The 21,201-nt window shown below is 35.4% G+C and overlaps 2 protein-coding genes, 1 long non-coding RNA gene and 1 gene segment (V, D, J or C); 1 reads left to right on the plus strand and 3 right to left on the minus strand.

Moving 5' to 3' along the window:
- Window positions 1–3,312: 3,312 nt before the first annotated feature.
- LOC307156454 (immunoglobulin kappa chain variable 6-17-like) lies at window positions 3,313–6,628 on the plus strand. The segment is given in 6 exons: window positions 3,313–3,397; window positions 3,512–3,856; window positions 3,975–4,049; window positions 4,581–4,706; window positions 6,385–6,416; window positions 6,527–6,628.
- The window catches only part of LOC307156425 (GTPase IMAP family member 8-like), a 56,783-nt gene continuing 40,110 nt past the window's right edge, over window positions 4,529–21,201 (minus strand). The window contains exon 6 of the mRNA XM_079867766.1: window positions 4,529–4,677. The gene's annotated coding sequence lies outside the window, so the exon portion shown is untranslated. The remainder of the gene's footprint in view (window positions 4,678–21,201) is intronic.
- LOC307155235 (GTPase IMAP family member 8-like) lies at window positions 6,448–12,411 on the minus strand (the record flags this gene model as incomplete). The annotated part of the gene is made up of 4 exons (XM_079865796.1): window positions 6,448–10,328; window positions 10,516–10,653; window positions 10,746–11,513; window positions 11,829–12,411. 4 exons carry the CDS (start codon window positions 12,409–12,411, stop codon window positions 10,198–10,200), a joined length of 1,620 nt encoding a protein of 539 aa, XP_079721922.1. The 3' UTR covers window positions 6,448–10,197.
- LOC307155900 lies at window positions 17,212–20,645 on the minus strand. The gene is made up of 4 exons (XR_013820608.1): window positions 20,593–20,645; window positions 19,952–20,018; window positions 18,164–18,291; window positions 17,212–17,336 (listed from the first exon to the last, which is right to left on the minus strand). It is a non-coding gene; the product is annotated as an uncharacterized lncRNA (long non-coding RNA).

Genomic DNA, 21,201 nt, shown 5'->3' on the forward strand with positions numbered 1-21,201 from the left:
GACGTACAACCCAGATGCGCTGTGCTGTTACACTACGTGAATTCATTCAGGCCCACACAGACGAAAATGAATACCCTTACGAAAAATAATTTTATTCAAGTGTACTTCTTTTAAACTAAAAATAAGAAAGAATACTTTCAGTCTACATTTCATATACTTCTCAAAAATATACTTTATGTACTTGTAAGAAATATACTTAAAATTACACTTAAGTGTACTTGACTTATACTGAGAGAAAAGTCCAAGTATATTTGGCCTGTACTTGTACTCAATCTTTTGATCAGATATACTTAAAAGTATAATTAAGTATTCAAAGTATACTTGGCTTGTAGTTGTGTTAACTCTTTTGATCGAATAGCCTATTAAATATACTTTTTCACATAGTTTTTCATATACAGTCTTATGAAACTTACATTGTTTGAAAATATTGATACTGGTAGTGTATAGGAATTCACTCTAATTCTACTTTTCCCCACCATTGACTGAATTTTCCATATACTGTCTATGGAATTTTCCAGCTATCCATGTTTTCACTGTTATACGGTAGAGGGCGCTATGACACATCTTCTAGTACAGAATCTCTGGATCAAAACACAGGAGAAGAAGAAGCTGAAACAAGTGGTAGAAGCTCACTCAAATGTAAAATAACCCGATCATCAAACATTAAACAGCGTGTAAATCAAAACTGCCTAATATTACCAAGTGAAATGAAGAGTAACCCATGAAGAGAAAACGACTGTGCAACTTTGGGGGTGTTGGACTCGATCTACTCGTCTTTGACAAAAATGTGATTGTTCTCTACTTTTTTGTTTAAAATGTTGCTTTTCTTTATGAAACTTACCGACAGTCAAGTGTTGATTAAAAAAGGATGCATGAAGCTAATAAAATGTTTTTAAAGTTAAAGTACAGTTAAAGGTATTTTCAAGTAGGCCTATAAAAAATAATATATACATTTGAACATAGTAACGTTAGTATTCTGCAAGTGCAAAAATAATATATAAATAGTAAACTATAAGTATAATGTTATGTTCACTTAAAGAAAACGTACAAGTATACTGCAGTATAAACTACTAAACTAGTAGTTTACTGAGAGGACACTTCAGTGTGTACTTTCATAAACTAAAAAAAAAAAATAGTAACTTGTATTAAAATAGTAAGCTAAGTAGTTTACTACTCTTACACTTATAGTACACTTAAACGTATACTTTTATATACTAAAAGTGGGCCAATTTAGTCCCAAGCAGTATTGAAATAGTACACTTACAAGTTTACTACAAGTACACATTGATAGTATACTTACTCCATAAAGTACTTAAAAATATACTTGAACATTAACTTACTTAAGTATACTTCATAAAATGAACTTGAAGTATACTTCTTTTTCGTAAGGGTAGTTGAATGAAGTCGTTATTTTTGTTGTTTTTATGTGCTCAAAAATTATTCTCGTCGCTTGATAAACTTGTGGTTGAGCCACTGTAGTCACTTGGACTATTTTAACAATGTCTTTACTAACATTTCTGGGCCGGCAATTTTCGATCCCTTAGAAGCCTATGGAGGAGTGAGCCAGCTCTCAGATTTCATCAAAAATATCTTAATTTGTGTTCCGAAGATGAACGAAAGTCTTACGGGGTTGGAACAACATGAGGGTGAGTAATTACTGACAGAATTTTCATTTTTGGTTGAACCAACCCTTTAATGCTCTCTCTGTATTGATTGTTATTGTATTTATCATTTGCTGGATCCATCCTCAAGAGGGCGCTAAAGCTTCAAAAAATTAAAACAATTGTTTTATAGCATAAAGACAAATTTTATAATAATTATCAGGAGGGTCTGTGAAAATATTTTTTTATTTTTTTATTTCATTTTATTAAACTTTGTTAATAGTTTTTTTTTTTTATGTACTCTTTTGGTTGAGTTTATTTGAAATTGTATTAATTTTACAGAAAATAACTACAGGACAATCAATTCACTAATTTTAAATAACACCAAGAAGTTGGCATAATTTGTGTGTGTGTGTATATAAATATATATATATATAAATTATAAGATAATTTTATAATATTATTTTAATGTTATTCTATATAAACAACTCTCCAAATAGTTGAATAGCAGCAGGTGTCCTGTATAACAGCATATTATTCATCAACACCAGTGTAGTCAAAGTTGGAGTAGGTTTGCTAGGATTTATTGCTCAATAGATGACCCAAATAAATCCTCTGATTGTGCCTGATATGTGGATTCTCATTTATAAGTCTGCTCTTGTGTATAATGACATACTCAATGTAAAGTGGAGAAGAAAATATTACCTAATTTCTATACTCATCTAGTGATCTATTTATTTATTTATTTTATTTTAAAAGGTTACAGTTTTGCTCCACAGTCACATGTGTAATATGTGGTTGCCTCAAACACCCACTCATGCACACTTGAATATGCAATGGTCTCCTGCATTCGTACTTTTCCGATGAATTAACACTGTGGTCGTGAAACACTTCAGGCAGTTCAGTGCAATTGCGCTTGCACTTTTACTCACATGTGCACACAGGATGTTTGTCCGTCCTGCTGTGACCTGTTTCTCTATGAGTACTATATATGGTGCTGATGTGGTTGGTGGTCGTTTCTGATAGCCATCTTTAGAAAAACAAGAAAACCACAAACTGTTTCACACAATGCAGCACTTCATCAAAACAAAACAAAACAAACAAACAAAAAGATTTGTGACAAGTTGTATGTGCACATATTGTATGTGCTTTTTGTATTCATTGTGTGGAGTCTTTGATTTATTTTAAAGGTAGAGGAGATCAAAAATATATAACATTGATGGATGGATGGACAGACGGACAGATATAGGATTTTTACTGCAGTTTTCATTTTTTGGACTCACTTGATTCCAGGTCTGTTCATATACTTGTCTTGGAGAATATTTTGATATTACCCACACATGAACACATGCCTAGTCAAATTCACTTTTTTTTAATCCAGTCTTTCCTTTTTTTGGCCCTTTGATGTCATTTGTTGGGAATTAAAAAGGCTATTTTGAGCACTTTTGTCTCTCTGTGAGATTTACCACTGACTTGTAACATACCTTCACATTTGTTTGTGTATATTTCAATGTAAATCCGACCAGGAGCAGAGCAATTTAGCTCAACAAAACCAGATTATTTTTGCAGAGAATATAGTGACAAAGGCATTGATCCTCACCTCATATCTTTACTTACACTTTTGCTCCAATTTGGGAGTGGGGTAAAAGACACCAGGTTGATTTCAACCAATCACACTCTTTCAAGTCTTGGTTTGAAAGTGACCAATCACATCACATGCAAGTCTTCTAAAGAGCATTTTCACACATCCATTGCTTCAAACATGATCGTTTGGGCCATTTTGATCTTTTGGGCTCGTAAGTAGCTTTTTTCCCCCTTCTTTCCACTGTCTAAATGTTTATGTATTTATTAGTCAGTTCCATGTATGCATATATTTAGTGTTTAAATGAAACCTCACTGTTCTGTTTTAGCTGGAGTCCGACCTGATCACAGTGGTGAAAATGTCTTGTTACAAACATTCCAGCTGGGAGATGATGTTACCATCAAATGCTTCTCGAAAAAAAGTTTTGTCAACACACTGGTTTGGTATAAACAGAGCATTGGGCAGATCCCTCGGCCTATTGCATACAATTATTGGAACGATATAGAATTTAAGGATGAATTTAAAAATGGGAGATTCAATTTTTCAGCAAGCAAAGGATCTTTTCATCTGAACATCACAGCCATGACCAAGGAGGACATCGGAATATACTACTGTGGGATGGTGTTCATGAATTTAATAGAATTTATCTCTGGAACATATCTGATGCTAAAAGGTAAAATAGATTCAATTTGCTAGTGTTTTAAAGATTTTTTGTTTACTATACTTTAACAATTTAACAGTCCTTGTTTAAAACCAAAAGAGTCTTGACATGTTTATTTGCTATTTCAAAGGAACTGAATCTAAAGTCTTTAATGTGGCATCTGGGGAGACACCAGTTGTGAATGAAACCACTTTTAAGAATAACGGTAATTATTCATTAAATTACTATGACTTATAGTTAACCTGCTTTGGTGACTGTCACAACAGTGGCCCTAAAAAGTATTTGCATCCTTAAGCCTTAAAATAGCATGAATTTAATTGCATAACACAACAAAATATCCAACCAAGTGGATTCTGCAAACAAGAACAGCAAAGTTTACCAACGATTCACAAGATGTTTTTTTTAGTAAATGTATGACGTCAGTTCTCTTCAAGTTATCATAATCTAAATGTTTTTATGAAAATGTTTTGCTAGAAAAGAATCTTTCATTAAAACGAGTACCACTTGGTTTGACACTTTGTTATCTAATGCAAAGCCATTCATTTATCTTTAAGTATATGGCTTAAGTGTTAAAATATTTGTTTGGGCCACTGTATACAGTTTCAAGTCATGGAAAAGTATATTCACAACACATAGCAGTTCTAGTAATGTATATTTACAGTATTTTAATAACGAATTTTACTATGAGCAGAATGTGCTTTATTAAATTATTTTTGGATCTTTTTCTCCATTTCAGACAGCAACAATCAAACAGTATGGGATCCTGTGTTACTTTGCTTGATATCCTCCAATGTAGTTTTTGTGATAGTAATTGTCACACTCCTTGTTGTTCACTGCAAACGCTGGGGAAACAGGCATAGAGGTAAAATTCCACCCACACTTTCCATCAGTTAAGCGTTAAGAGCAGTGGCATGCACAGACCTCCTCCGGGGCAGGGGCGGAAGGACCAAAAAGGGCACTTTTTTAAAAAAAAACATTTATTTTTAAAATAAATCACCTGTATTTAAAGCAGTACCCGTCTTGTCTGTTGTGTTTTATATATTTTAATGACTTCCTCACAATTATTTGGAATATCTCACTCGATGGAGAGCAGCAGTAGGTCAGAGAGCCTCTCTCGGAAATGATGATAATATAACTAATTATTATTTACTTTACCAAACAAAACAGAGAATCAAGTCGGTAATTATGAGGAATTCATGTTTAATTATGTTGATGTTATAAATTGTAGGCCTATGTATTCAATAAAGTGTTAGCTATCATGAAATCAGTAACACTTTACAATAAGGTTTCATTAGTTAAATTTGTTAACATGAACTAATAATGAACTACACTTCTACACAATTTATTAATCTTAGTTAATATTAATTTCAGCATTTACTAAAACATTATTAAAATCAAAAGTTGTATTTGTGAACATTAGTTAATGCACTGACTGTGACATAACATGAACAAACAATTAAAAGTTGTATTATTATTAACTAAGATTAACAAATAGGCCTACAGTAGCCTAACAAATGTTTAGTTTAGTTTCAGAGTGACACAGTTGAGCTAACAAACAACAGCACAGTCTGAAACAGGTGTAGGCTGAAGCTCTTGCTTATAATGCCTACCTTTTTAAAATATCTCATATTTTAATAAAAAATAAAAATAATTATTGTCTTACATGATTTTAATGTTGACAAACAAATATAAACAGAATACAAAAACATTAGTATTTCCTATGCAATACCATTGCACAATCCAAATACAACAAAAGCAGCTTGTTAATATGAATAATAAACAAATGAACCTTATTGTAAAGTGTACTGTGAAATCAAAGATATAAATTCCTTACAATTTAGAGCTGGACATGGACTTTTCCTTGGACATGAAATTTCCTTTCACTAGATGTATTTCCCCAAGCTAATTACACTTGCTATGGCCTGGACATAAAACGAATGACATTGTCAGACTCAGAATGCGGCTGAAATTGAGTTATACTTTTATGATTGTTAAGTATATCTCACATGCTGCCGCAACTTTTACAGTAGCATGGTAGGATAAATGTAACTTTTCCATATTAGCTTAATGTTACCTGCTGCCCGTGCAGTTTGAAGACTCGCGGCGAACTACTGCGTACATAGCGCTGCAAAAAAAAAAAGAACTCCGCCTACTGCCACTTCACCTCCGCCAAATGCTTCCGCCAAAAAAATAATATTTAATATTTGTTTGTATTATTATTGTTCGTGGCAATGTTGTATAAGTGTATTGTTATTTATTATAATATTTATTTTAATAATTATTATTATTTACATTTATCAGAGAGGGGCACAATACATTTTGAGACAAAAGGGGCAGGGGCTTGAGCCCCTAAGCCCCCCTCCCCCCGCCTCCCTCCCCCCTCCCCTGTGCACGCCACTGGTTAAGAGTTTAATTGAATAGGCTGTTGATCCAGAAAAAGTCATATACAGTCTAATATACAAATATGTACAAACTCTTTAAATATTCAATCACAAATATGTATGTCAAAAGTTAACTATAATTTTCTGCAAATTTTGAAGGATCTACAAATCTAGCATCTCCATCATGTGAGGTAATTTTCAAAAATACAAAATCAATTTTCTAATGTACTTCTTTAATTACAAATGTAATTTGCTTCTCAAGCAGAAAAGAAAAAAATAAGCTATGCATTTTTTTTAACAGATTGGAGATTCAGATGTGAATTATGCAGCTGTGAGTTTTGCCTCCGTTCCTCCAGCCAGAAGATCAAACAACAGACTGAATACAGTGAAAACATCTGGCTGAATACAGTGAAGTGAACTACAAGCCGACAGATTACATGATTTAACAGATGATTTGAGATGTATCTTCACAAAATGATTTGCCTTTTTATAAACATGTATTATTAATGTTGATATTTCAAAAGCATCAATTACTGTACATATGTAAACGGAGTTAATCCAAATTTTACTTTGAATAACTATTGTGTGCTGTATAGAAACATACCCCCGGTTTCACAGACAAGGCTCAAGTCTAGTCACAGACTAAATTGTATGTTTGAGATGTTTTAACTTTAAGCAACTTGCACTGACATATTTTGGGAGGTGGGGGGGAGACGCACCCTTTTTGTGTCTGTCCCTTTAAATGCAAAGGAGCTGCTGCTCCCAGCACAGGGGTTGAAGCTACAACAGCTTGTGTCCTGAAAATTTCAATAACTTTCAGCCTTTTATATTCAAACTGGAGTCAGACAAAGATGGAGAGATTCAAGAAGAAGTGACAACATGCAGACAACATTTCTGAATGGTTAGTTGATGAATTTATGTAGCTTATGTGTAATCTTCTAGTCGTTAATTAGCATATTCTGTCATGAGAGTTTATGTAAATTTAAGGAGGAATGTCCTGTAGTCCCTATCAGCCATTTAGTCCTTAAAAAGCAATTTCTTTAAAAGAAAATATATCCCTTTGCTTTTGTACTTTGAGCGTTGTAACTTTGCAGATGTTGTTTATTCTCAAACAGCAACATTACAAACTAACTAAAGTTAGAAAAGTGAAATCATAATCAACCACCCCTTTAAATGTCCTAATTGAACTAAGGCCTAATCCTACCCAGTAAACAATTACCGTCTTTCAACGTTGAAATATGGTTGAAAATAAGTCGGTCCGCCTTGGACTAGTTTCGGCCGGACTGTTTGACTACGTGTTTTTAACTGATCATCTAAGAAACCACATGTTTTCAACTGATAATCTAAGACAGGATAAGTCTGTTATACATGCTAAAATAACGGAGAAAAACAAACTACCAAACCATGTTCATTATTATCTTAAATAAATTTAAAGAGTTTTACATATTCCATCAAGACATTGAAGATCGACCTGTTTTCAACGTTGAAAAGTCGTAATTAGACGTTGAAGATTTACGTCTATTCAACATCTAATAAACGACTTTTTGCTAGCAATGTCTGTGAAACCGGGCCTTAAGCTGGGTGCACACTGTGCAATTTATTAACCAGATGCGATGGGATAAGATTCCAGCGACAAATAATTTGTCTGTCCACACTAGACGCAATGAGACTGTGAGATGCCTCAAAATCAATCAAAACCCACAGCCAATCAGAACAGCGTGTGGGCGGGCTCTCGCGGCAAGTGCACAGCACCAGAAATTAATCTGGACGGCAATCGCAAGAAAATGGATAAGTAGGCTACATAATCAAATTCACAAATATTAAACCATTTAAACATTATTAAAAATGCATAGGCTACTGAGTTACTAAAACAATCTTTGTCAATTAATACACTTGTTTGTTCACAGTTTGAACGTTCTTGTTGCCATTTTTCAGTTTATTTTCAAAATCTGAGGTGAAATATCCATTATTGCTTTTACAAATGATAAATGATCATTTTCAAAGTCACATTGGATGCTTTTAACATTAAATTAAGCACATAAACAGTACCTGAGATTATCATTGCCACACTTCCAGCCGCGACGTCGCAGAAAAATAGAAACCGTTTCTAAAATAGAATCGTCGCGTGTTGCCATCGCGGGTGGTTAGGACCAGAGCCATAGAGAGAAAGAGTTGCGACACTCCCATAGACCTCCGTTGTAAAAAATGGCGGCGCTTTTAACCGCCTACTTCCGGGATTTGAAGATCGGAATAGTTCCAAACACTGTCACTTGGGCGTTGGACACCATTCACTTACATTGCTGCGCGCCGAGTTGTTCCAGAGTTAAGTTGCTGAAATATCGACCTCTTTTGAATTGTCAACTGTCTATATTGTATCAGAGGCCCTTTGCGATGCTTATACTGGTCTTCATTTGTACATGCACAGCGTAATTATTTATATTTTATGTTGGTTGTTTCAACCAATTTTCAAGCACTGCCTGCTAGCTAGTGCGACTTCGTCAGCTGTGACAGTAAGAGTTCGGTAATGAATCACTACCACCTTTATAGCGACTTTTATTTTATTTAATTTTTTGGGATATACTAACTTTTCATTATGTTTTATTGTCTTGAGTGAAGCGGCTTGTGAGAACAATGCTGGACCTCTATGATTGTTATGGCCATCACCAGTCCTGTCAGTTTCATGGATCACCAGCCCCTGGTTTTTGTTTTTCTTGTTCACACACACTCACACAAGCACACATTTTTGTTGTCTGTCATTGTTTAATAAAAAATATTTAAGCGAACTCTGAACGGACCGCCACGGCAGACCTCTTTGCGTGATCACGAAGGTAGGCTAATGGCTGAATTGGAATTTATAAGCAAAATCACGGGAATCAATAGCCTAATACAGCCCAGTTGTGCTAAAATAAATATCATGAGACGTCCATCATCAGATGAATGATATGGAAAAGTTAAGTTAGAGCCGCTAAAGCCAGTGCTACTACCCATGCGAACATGAACACTAAGCTTTTCCCTCCAAAAATATAGCCTAAAACTTATCTCCAAATGCAAAACTGATATTAATAAAATGCAATAATGCAATAACAGCTGAAAAAGTACTTGGGCGTGTGTTTTATTTTATATTTACCGTTCAATAATGCAATCGCTGCTGTCTGTCCCATAGAAGAACATGACAGCCAGCGTATGTTTTGGAACTATTGGGGCTTACATAAACCACGTGACAGCCATAGCGGCGACATCAAAGAGTGTCGCAACTCTTTCTCTCTATGGCTCTGGTTAGGACAAAAACTCTGATTAACATGGAAAAGATACCTTTTATCGCACGTCGCTGCATCGCGTCTCGTGTAGTTAGGACACAGACTGTACATGATCATCGCTGTAAGCCATGCCACACTATAAGATCTCAGTTGTCATTAATGTCAGACTGTACGACAGTCGAGACGCGTTAAAAACGGATGCACGCAAGAAATCTTGTCCGGAGTTTTACATCATCAATCAATGACACGTTCGGTGACAGTGAGCTGCATTTACACGCAGGACTGAAATAGTGGCTACAAAGAAATCTCTAACGTTAATTTAGGTCATGGCTTGTCTTGAAAAACGAAGACATTCTGACACTGCCAGAATTTCGTCAGAGGTAAAATTTGTTCGCAACGGTCATTAATCGGCTGTCGGTGAACATGTCAAACTAACGTTCAAAGACTTCAGATTTTAGCCTAGGATCAGAGGATTCTTTAAGGATTTGCAAAATTTGTCTCAGACGGCCAAATCGCGGCCAAAATCACACAGTGTGCACCCAGCTAGTGTTTGTTAAAGCAGATTAATGGATCAATGAAGTGAAAGATAATAAAAAGTAGCCTACATTCTGTTTGTATGAAAATGACATGCATTCTATGATAATAACTGCATGACAACAATTTGAAAATTTAAACATGCATTTTCAGATTGTCTTCATGATTAATCTCTATCCTGTTAAGTCTTGTCATGTTCTCCATAGCTGGAAACACTTCCATAGTCTGATAAAGGAAGCCTCTGAAGCCAGTCATGTACATTAGCCAAAGACATCTGTATGTCCTCTTCATCAGCACATGAGGACTTCTCTGCTATAAGGAAATAAAACAAAGCTTTGGTAATCTGACATTTTTGACAGTTTTTCAAAAGAAACTTAAGTATGTGACTTGGTAGTTGAATTTGCAATCTGTTTGTTGGCAGCACAGAACTTTATTAGCTACCAGCCACTCTCAGACAAACTTACAAATTAGTGAATTGTATAATTTTTTCTGTACTTACCATTGGCATCCAATTGTTCTAGTTTATACTGTTTCCTAGCTATGTCTGCTGCTTCCCGACGATCCCATTCCCTCTCAAGTGCATCTTTCAGCTGGTGTTTGTTGATAAATGATTCTGTATTTATTACTCCTCCACTAACTGCAAGCAAAAGCATAATGAGGCAATTAAAGTGAGTATAAGCCACTGAGATCAAAAATAATTTATTGCAAAAAACATGCAATTACACATACAATCCAGAGGTACATCTAAACTTCTTCCAATTCTGACAAATCTTTCTGGGCTCATTGTTTTTAACATAGCTTTCATCAGAGTATCACTCCTCTCCCATTCTTCATTAAGTAATTTTTTGACATCCTCAACTCGAAGCCACTCAGATAGGGTTTCTCTTTCTTGGGACTTCTTTCTCTTCCCCTGATGTTCATCATTGCTTTCCAGCAGAGCACTTTCCATTATCATTTCCTCAATCTTCTCCAGTAACTGATTTACTTGGGTGCGATCTTCTCTCATGCTCTCAAACACATGATATCTGTTCCCGCACATCTCGACGAGTCCCACAAGGGCGTCACCTTCACTTTCAATGTGGTACTCAATAGGTTTGTTTCCCAATGATCCTCCCCATGTGAAGAGCACCATGGTTTGCCTCCAGACCTTTTCACCAAGTGGTCTCATGTTTTCTAATATGACTTCCATCTGCTCTTCTAAAAACGACGTGTCTGCCGGTATAACCAGGAGGATTGCATGGGGGGAAGAATCCATTGCCTTCGAGATCTCAGTATTCACTGAATTTGCGTTCAGTTGATACGGAAGAAATTTCCAAAAGCGTGGTGTGTCCACCACAGTGACCTGTCTTCCATTCACTTCTCTACATGTTCTGACACACTTCACAGTCTTGTCAAATGAAATGTCAGCATCCAAGATGGCACTGCAAGCTAATGTCTTGCCTGACAGGACCCAGCCCAGCAGCACAATATTCAGAGGTGTAACATCATGCTCTGCTTCTGTTGAAAATATGTATTTTAGAATATATTTAAAATATATAGAATTGTGAAATATTTATAATTTTTATGAATAAATATGATTTATTATATTATAATACAATATTTTATATTTATAAATATATTATAATACACTATTAAAATATAATTTTATTTTTTATAACAAACTTCACTTGATTCATTTAGAGACTTTAGTATACTGTATTTGTCTATGTTGTAGGCTACAGCTGATTGCAATGTAAACAACAATTGATCTTATGCAATAGAATTTATGGTTATACTGAGTAAAATAACAACAAACTAAAATTGGAGACTGACCGGCATCACTTTTTATTTCTTCCAGTTTTCTTCTCTTCTCCAAAACTTGGTGTGCTCTGGCAGTTGCTCTCTTTTCCACATTTTTTATTTTAATCTCCAAATCCATCAGCCTTCTTGCATCAGCTTTAAAAAAACGGCCATTGTTTTCAGCAACAAGTTTCTCTATCTGCCTAAATAGCTCTTTCGCCAGGGAACCATCTCTATCCAGGTCAGTGTCAAAACCAACATATCTGTTTCCACATTTTTGAGTAAGCTTGTTCAAGTTTTCCCCTTCACGTTCTACATATTGCTCTATAGTTTTGTCACCCAAATGTTTGAGTTTTGTGAAGACTATAATGGTTTGATCCCAGATGTCTTCACTAATGAACTGCACGTGACCCTCGGCTGCTTTCCCGTGCTTCTCTGAGAAAGCAGAATCAACCTCTATCACCAGGAGGAAAACATGAGGTCCCGGTGGACAGATACTGGTGCTCCTAACAAGCTCCGCTTTCAGCCGCTCTGGGGTGTCACATAACTGATAACACTTCCACCAGCCTGGGGTGTCCACAAGAATGATTTTCCTGTCGTGTGTGTTTCCTTCCATCTTCACACACTGTGTGGTCGTTTGATCAGATTCACATTTAACATTTAAAAAGGAGTGTGCCACACTACTCTTACCACTCCGGTGTCCTCCTAATAACACTAACCGCAATTCTGTAAAACAAGCAGGAAGAGGATGACAAAGTATTGATATATACTGTATATATATATATATATATATATTTTTTTTTTAAGTAATTATCTACTAAACATTCTATTTGTTTTTTTAATTAATTTTCATGAAAATTATTTTAAAGTGTTTAATTACAAAAAAAAGAGAAAGTAGAATCACCACATCCAACAATTTTTGTTGAAAATGCTTCATTTGATGTCTCTTACCGTCTGCCATTGTAAAATCCAAATAAAATATATTGCTTGAAATAATAATTAATCCTTCTCAGTGATCAATTCTTCTCTCAGTCCTTTTTTAGTGTCTTTACTGCAGATTTAAAAAAAAAAAAAAAAAAAAAAAAAAAATCTGTTCATGAAAATGGTTGCATTTCATAAAATGGCTTCTTTCCATTGAAGGAGAAACTAAAACTGATGCATGATTGGACTATCTCTGTTTTGATCATGTTGTTTAATGTTGATAAACTGGACAAACCAGTAATAGGTCAAAAACACTCCTCCCCCCACCACGTCAAATCAAAGTGCGTGCACTGATAGTTTTCTTCTCAGCATGGAAGTTAGTTGGAAAATTACACAGAGAAATACTTGAAATACCAGAGGAATTGATTATGTTGTTGGTCATTGTAATTTAAACATTAATCTAGGGCTGTCACTAATGATTATTTTGGTAATCTGTCGATTATTTTGATCGAGTAATTGGATATTTTTTGTGGTAATAGAAATAGATCTGCAAATCATAAGCACATGTTCTATAGTTTTCTAAAACCTTACAATAATCACAAAAACCAGTTGGGTGCTTCCCTAAAATATATAGTGTATTCAAATTACTGAGACCTATTCTTAATCTGGCCATAACTATTTCTTCTTTTCTATTCCCTCCTCTATTCTTCACAGAACCAACTTTATTTTGAACGGGATATATAGATGTCTCCCTTGAGTCTCCCTGTCCCACTGTTGGTGCATTACAGTCATTTCAGTAACACCCCTGGGCAACCTTTATTTTTAGCTGTGCAGCTCCTACTATTGAATAGGAAGTAGATAACATACAAAACAAATGTCAAAATTAGTATATATAACATTTTTTTTACAGGTTAGTGCAGAAAATGTGCATGTGCTTTTTAAAGTGAAAAGATTTTAATTGGCTTGCTTTCCTCTAGCAGCCATATTGAATGTTGCAGTTTTGAGTGGTCGGGCTCGTCCTCTTTTATGGCTGTGTTTGAGTGCTTTTGTCCTATAAGTGCTGTACCTTCTGTTTTAAGCCTCAGACCTGTAAGGGGTTGTTGTCTTAATTTGACTTTCAGAACAATACATTAACACTCATACAATAAGTTACACAGAAAGGCTGTTTAAAGAAATAACAACAGTTGCATTGGAATTATAAGGACAAATAGTGAAGCTCAGATATTTTTAAATGTTACAAACCATTTGCTATGTAGTTTAAAAGCTATTTCAGGGTTCTTATAGGTAATACTGTATGCGTTTAATAAACAATAAAATAAAAAAAACAGGCTACTTTCATATGTAGGCTATTTGAGAAAGTTTATTTAGGCTACACACACACGTGTTGGGTTTCCATGCTTGATGAGGACTTTTCATAGACATAATGATTTTTATACTGTACAAACTGTATATTCTATCTTCTAACAACCCTAAACACAGCCCTCACAGAAAACATTCTGCTTTTGTAAAAAAAAAAAAAAAAAACAACAACATTTTTTCCCCCCATTGGGACCAAAAATTACTATCTAAAGAAGAGAATACCAGGACCACACACACACACACGCACGCACGCACACACGCACACACACACACGTTGTGTTTTCATGTTTTACACAACTAAAAACAAATCCCAGGACAAAAGTTAAACCCTATAGTTTCCACATATTACAAGAAGATAAATCTTCAAGAAGAATTTGTCAACGAATCACAGCTTGAAGTCAAAGTCTGTCACAATAACGAGTTCCAAGATCCAAGTGCAAGTAGCAAACAATTTATTAGACAGAGAAAATACTCAGGAAAATACTCAGGAGACTGATGAAACTCGACAGACGATACCACAAAGTGGATACTCAGGGTGCAATGCAGGAAACTCTTAATGTGGAATCACAGACAAGGATGATACTCAGGGTGCAATGCAGAATGCTGGTCGATGTAAAACCCCGAACCGGTAGTCCAGCGCAACACGGGACTCAGAGGAGAACGCGGGGATCAAACACAGCAAGCAACTCTGACGAGGTAACTGGCAATGAGAACAAAACATGAGTAACGAACCGACACCCAGCATAACTCACTCCAGCTAGATATAGGCAGTAAACTAGCTGCAGCTGAAGTGACTGATTGGAGTGATGAGTTGGTCACTATGGCAACAAACAAGCACCACACACATAGACCCAACACCTACAAAAACACCAACAGATACACAAAATGAACACAAGGATTTATGAACCGAGACAAAGTCGATGACAAGCAATCTGCATTAATTTTCAACAAGATTACATCCAGAGATGCCGCCTATTACCATTGTGGTGTGCAGTTGTATGAAACGTTGTACTTTGGAGGGGGAAAGAGTCCCCCTTATCTAACAGTTAACTCTTATCTAACAGAGTAACTCTTATCTAACAGTTAATGGTGAGTGGAGACCTGGATTGTGAGAATGTAGCCCAATTTGGAAATTCTAATATGTTTTATTATTATTACTGCAAATACTGAAGAATTTATTTTTATTTTTGAGATGCGAAGCCAATTAAAGTCATCCAGCATCCAGTTTTGGACTCGCATCATGTAGGAGACTCTGTGACTCTTCATTGCTCAGTCTTTGGTGAGACTTGTTCAGGAGAGCAAAGCGTCTACTGGCTTAAATACGAACCAAGGGAGTCTCATTCAGGACTGATTTACAGTGAAGGAGACAGGAAAGATCAGTGTGAGAAGATCTCTGTGTCTGGATCAACTGTACAGAACTGCGTGCACAAAGTCCCCAAAAGCCTCGCCAGTGATGAAACTTACTTTTGCAGTGTGGTCACATGTGGAAAGCTATTCATTGGAAATGGAACTAAACTGACAGCTGAGGGTAAAACTTTTTTGCTCACATACAGTTGCCTATGCCTGTAATATCTTTTTCATATTTTGGCAATATATTTCTTACATCAGAACTTAGTTTTCAGAGAATTCAGTAATAGAAAAAGAGACATTTTATTCCATTTGGATTGTTCAGATTTAGATGATAAAATTACATCTTATTTCTTAAACATTTTTTTTCCAGTTGTTTCTCATAAAACAACATTCTATATCATCGCACTGCTCTCCGCTGTATTAGTGATATCAGTAATAGTGAATATAATAATGGTGCTGGCATGGAGAAGAGCTGCACACAGAAGTAAGACCCTTTTTTACTCATCTCACATTTCAAAATTACATTCTCTCTCTCTCTCTCTCAAAATTAAAGAAGGCTAACAAATACACTACCATTCACTTTATAATAACGTTCAGTTGTAAGTCGTGTAAGTGGTTAGTTAATGATGAACTAATAATTTACAAAACATTCATAAATGAATAGCAAGTGATATACTAACATTTTATGTATGTTTTGTAAATTCCGTTACAAGTCATTTACAAGTGATTAGTTAATGATTAACTAATCATTTACAACACATGACTATGCATTTCATAAATGTTTAATAAATTGTTAAATTCTTTTGTATGTTTTTCTCACATCAGGTGCACAGTGGTTAAAGACTCCATGTGTTTCAGAGAAGACAGCTGTCTATACCCTCACCAGTCAGCACTTACACTGCAACACACACTACAGTGTTCAACACCTGTTATAGATGATGTGTAAACGCATGAATAAATCATTTACAACACTTTCTGCATCCCCTAATCTAAAGTGTAAACTATTCATCACTTGTAAATATTACACATCATTCGTAGATTACCACTTCAAGAATCAATAAGTCATACACTCTAAAAAATGCTGGGTTAAAAACAACCCAATTTGGGTTATTTGGCAACCCAGCGCTGGGTAAATATTGGACAGAACACATGCTGGGTTATTTTGACCCAGCAGGCTGGGTTTTTATACATTAACCCATCTGCTGGGTTGTTTTTAATCAGTCAAACAACCCCCATGCTACAGGTTATTCATTTTAGATAATAATAATAAAAAAAACGAATAAAAAGATATTAATAACAATAATAACACTGTTTATTGATTCAATTAAAGTGTTTATTCCAGGAAATGAATATAATCAAAAATACATTCATGTTAAAAAAAACAGACATCTGCAACATAAACAGAGGCCCACAAAAATCATTTGTGCTAAAATGTTGGTATGTTAAAATATCATAAAATGGTAAGATTCTCAAAATTCAAAACTCTTCACTTATAAACTGTAAAATAGCCAACAGCTTAAGATTATATTCACAAAGAATACAATAAAAAACACGTAAGTACATACATTGTAATTCACTTAAATAAGCAATCATTTAGTCCTGTGCAGCAAAAATGAGAGGCACATCTCTGCGTATAAACAGTAAGTACATACATCGCAATTCATTTTAAATAAGCAATCATTTAGTCCTGTGTAGCAAAATAAAAACATGAAACTCTATACCTATAAACTGTAAAATAGCCTAGCTAAAAATTATCTTCACAAAATGATAAAAAAAAAAAAAAACGGAGTCAACTGTTCCAGAGTTTCCCCATTCACCAAAAAACTGTCCAGCCATTCCAAGCTCCAAGACAAAGGGGAAGGGTTTTGCTTCTCTCTGCCTTTCCAGGTAAAGCACCATGTTGGTTCCAGACTAAATGAAGGAAAGACAATATCAGACACAGATAATTATTTAAAAGTGTGTCTTAGGTTTTCATAAGAGCAGTCTTAAATTAGTTAAATACCATCTTAAATTAACTTAAAGAATTAGTTCACCCCAAAATATAAATTTCCTAATCATTTACTCACCCCAGTGCCATCCAGGATATCCATGTCTTTCTTTCTTCAGTCGAAAAGAAATTAAGTTTTTTTGAGGAAAACATTTCAGGATTATTCTACACAGAATGGACTTAAATGGCAACCAACTATCCCAATGTTCAAAGAAGGTTCAAATGTCCATCTCAATGCAGCTTCAGAGTCTCTACACAATCCCAGTTGAGAAATAAGGGTATTATCTAGCGAAACGATCGGTCATTTAAAAGCAAAAAACAAAAAAAACATTTTATATACTATTAAACCACAAATGGCTGATGGTTTCGCTAGATAAGACCCTTATTTCTCGACTGGGATTGTGTAGAGACTCTGAAGCTGCATTGAGATGGACATTTGAACCTTCTTTGAACATTGGGATAGTTGGTTGTCATTAAAGTCCATTCTGTGTAGAATAATCCTGAAATGTTTTCCTCAAAAAACTTAATTTCTCTTCCACTGAAGAAAGAAAGACATGGATATCTTGGAAGACATTGGGGTGAGTAAATTATTAGGAAATTTTCATTTTGGGGTGAACTAATCCTTTAAAGAGTTGTGAGAAAATTAAATGCATGTTAGATTCAAGCAGCAATAAAACGATTTATCGTGCAGCCCTACAAACAGGTGTAAAGAAATGAGCCTGCCCTTTTTGTCCCCAGTTGTTTTACTTACCGGTTGTACATCAATGAATGAGGTTCTTGTCTCTTGAATAGTTGGCCGAAAGGTTTTGTGGCCAATCTTGTACACAGGCGGGGGAAGAATGACAGGCAGGATTGTAAGTGCTAGTATGCCTTTGGAATCTAAGAATAGAAAAATGGCAAATTAGAACTTGTTCGTTCATCAGCTTTTAAATTAAGAAAAGTGCATTTCTAACTAAGGTCAACTTAGAATGAGTGAAATTAGCTTAAATATATAACAGTTAAATATGTACTCTGGTAATCTGAAAACATTTAGTGTTATTATATAGTTCACCTTAAAATGCAAATTTACTCACCCTCATGTCAAATTTACTCACCTCATTTACTCACCCTCACGTTGTTCCAAACCTTTTTTTGGAACTTTTTTATAAGTTTCTTTCTTCTGCTGAACACAAAAAGATTTTTTAAAGAATGTCAGTAACAAGATAGTTGACGGTATCCAATGACTTCGATAATAGGAAAAAAGTACTATAAAAGTCAATGGCTATTGTTAACTGTTTTGTTACCAACATTTTTTCTTTTGTGTTCAGGAGAAGAAAATCATTCAGGTTTGTAATACCATGAGGGTGAGTAAATGACGACAGAATTTTCCTTTTCAGGTGAACTATCCCTTAAAGCAGTGCTTCTCAAACCCGTCCTGGGGACCCCATACCACTGCACATTTTGTATCTCTCCCTCATTTAACACACCTGATTCAGCTCATTAGTACAGACTGCAAAATTTAAATTGGGTGAGACATCCTAAATGATGGGGGTCCCAGGACATTTGAGAACCACTGCCTTAAACCAAGAAAGGGGCAAACAAGCACGGCTATCTATGAAATTACACTGACAACGACTAGGCACAGAAGTGGTACCCTATGCCAGCCCTACAATATAACTGATTTAAATTGTCTTGTCATGTGCTTGTACTTGGACAAGTAAATTGGCCATTCATGTTTTTGAGCTTATTGTGAATGGTGTAGCAAACTTTGTTAAAGGGATAGTTCGCCCAAAAATGATATTTAACCCATGATTTACTCACCCTCAAGCCGTTCGAGATGCATATGTCAATCTTTTTTCAGACTAACACATTTTCAGTTATTTTAGAAAATGTCTTGGATCTTTCAGTGGTTATAATGTGAAGCAATGGGGTCCACCTCCTTCAAGTCCCAAAATGTGCATGCATCCTTCACAAAAGTAATCCGTAGGACGTAGCGTAGAAAGCGTCGTGACGTAGAACGAACGTGACAGCGCAGCCAGAGAGCAGAGCAAAACAAAACTCTACGTTCGTTCTACGTCACGACGCTTTCTACGCTACGTCCTATGTCATACGCCAGCATCCATCTCCATGAACGTGCGTCGACCGCTACCGGAAGCCAGTTATTTTCGTTTATAAAGTTTTAAATATGTATATTTTTACGACAAAACCGCACGGATTACCCTCAGAAGGCCTTCGTTTATCCCCCTGGAGCCGGATGGATTACTTTTGTGAAGGATGCATGCACATTTTGGGACTTGAAGGAGGTGGACCCCATTGCTTGACATTATAACCACTGAAAGATCGAAGACATTTTCTAAAATAACTGAAAATGTGTTCGTCTGAAAAAAGATTGACATATGGATCTCAAACGGCTTGAGGGTGAGTAAATCATGGGTTAAATATCATTTTTGGGCGAACTATCCCTTTAAGGGTTAGGGTTGGCACTGGATGCAACTGTGAAAAAAAGATTACATACAAAGAAAGAGAATTTGAAAAGCAAAATTGTTCATCACATATTTACCAGCAATTTTTCAATGAGGCACTCAAGACTCCAGTTGAGGAGATTTGTTGAACAAAAATGTCCATTGCTGTAAAAGAAAAGAAGGAAACATCTGATTAGTAATATCTTTACAAATTTAGCATGTCTTATACAATGTTTTTAAAATTAATTTTTATGCTGGCTCCAGTTAATTTAATATATATATATATATAAATAATTTTAATGAATCATTACTTAATTAAAAAAATTAAATAAATAAATAGACTAAATAATTTTTAACAGCTTAATTAACTATTGTTAATTCACAAGACTGTAAACAGAAGAAATGTTAATTTTGTGGATATTTTGTGGACTCTTTTTTTCAGAGCCGGTTTAAGACCAAATTGTACTTCAGTAACTACTTTGATTATCTTTACATAGTTTCTGAACGTAACTGAAGCAACACTGAACTGACTTCAAATGAACAATGACAGTTTTTGATAAGAATTGTACTGAGCTGGACGATGACACTGTTTTCTGCAGAAATGCTTAGCCAAATTGAACTAAGGCGCACACACCCAAACACAGAGAACATACTGCAGCATAATTCAATATTTTATGTAAAGCTACCTTTCGAAAATGACTAACAAACACAGTTAAATAATAGGTAACGTTAGACTTACAGCTTCTTTAGCATATCCAGCCACTAGCCAGTGACGTTACACTGCATCCATCCGCCGAATCAAGTAACCCGCAACATTTCTGGAGATAAAACAGACACCAACAACTGTACTTAGACATTGTGACCGTGTTTTAAGTGGAATAATTGATTACAGACCGTGTAAAAATAATGAATGTTATGTGTAACGTAACGTTTACGTTAGCATACGTTAACGGTCGCTAGTTCGACAGACGTCGACGTCGTCAATAATTCATATTTTATTTCAACATAACTTCTTGTTGACTTTCGGACTTCTTTGACTAACGTTACTTAACATTAGGAAAGTTGTAATAAAACAGGGTTGCTCACCTTTACGCTCGCTCCTGCTTGAACCTCTCGTCCTCCTGTTGACGTAGTGATTTGAACAGTGTGGACAAAAGCGCGCGACTCGCGAGGAGGCGCTGGGTCAAAATTTCCAAAACAAACCCAAATGCTGGGTCATTGTCAGCTGATTACGGAGAAAATAACCCAGCAACATAGTCAAAATGCTCAACCCAGCATTTGGGTTTAAAAAATAACCCAGCATTTTTTAGAGTGTAGGATCTACGAATGTTATCTATGAATGATGTGT

Source organism: Squalius cephalus (assembly GCF_949319135.1).
Source record: "Squalius cephalus genome assembly, chromosome: 3".
Lineage (NCBI taxonomy): Eukaryota > Metazoa > Chordata > Actinopteri > Cypriniformes > Leuciscidae > Squalius > Squalius cephalus.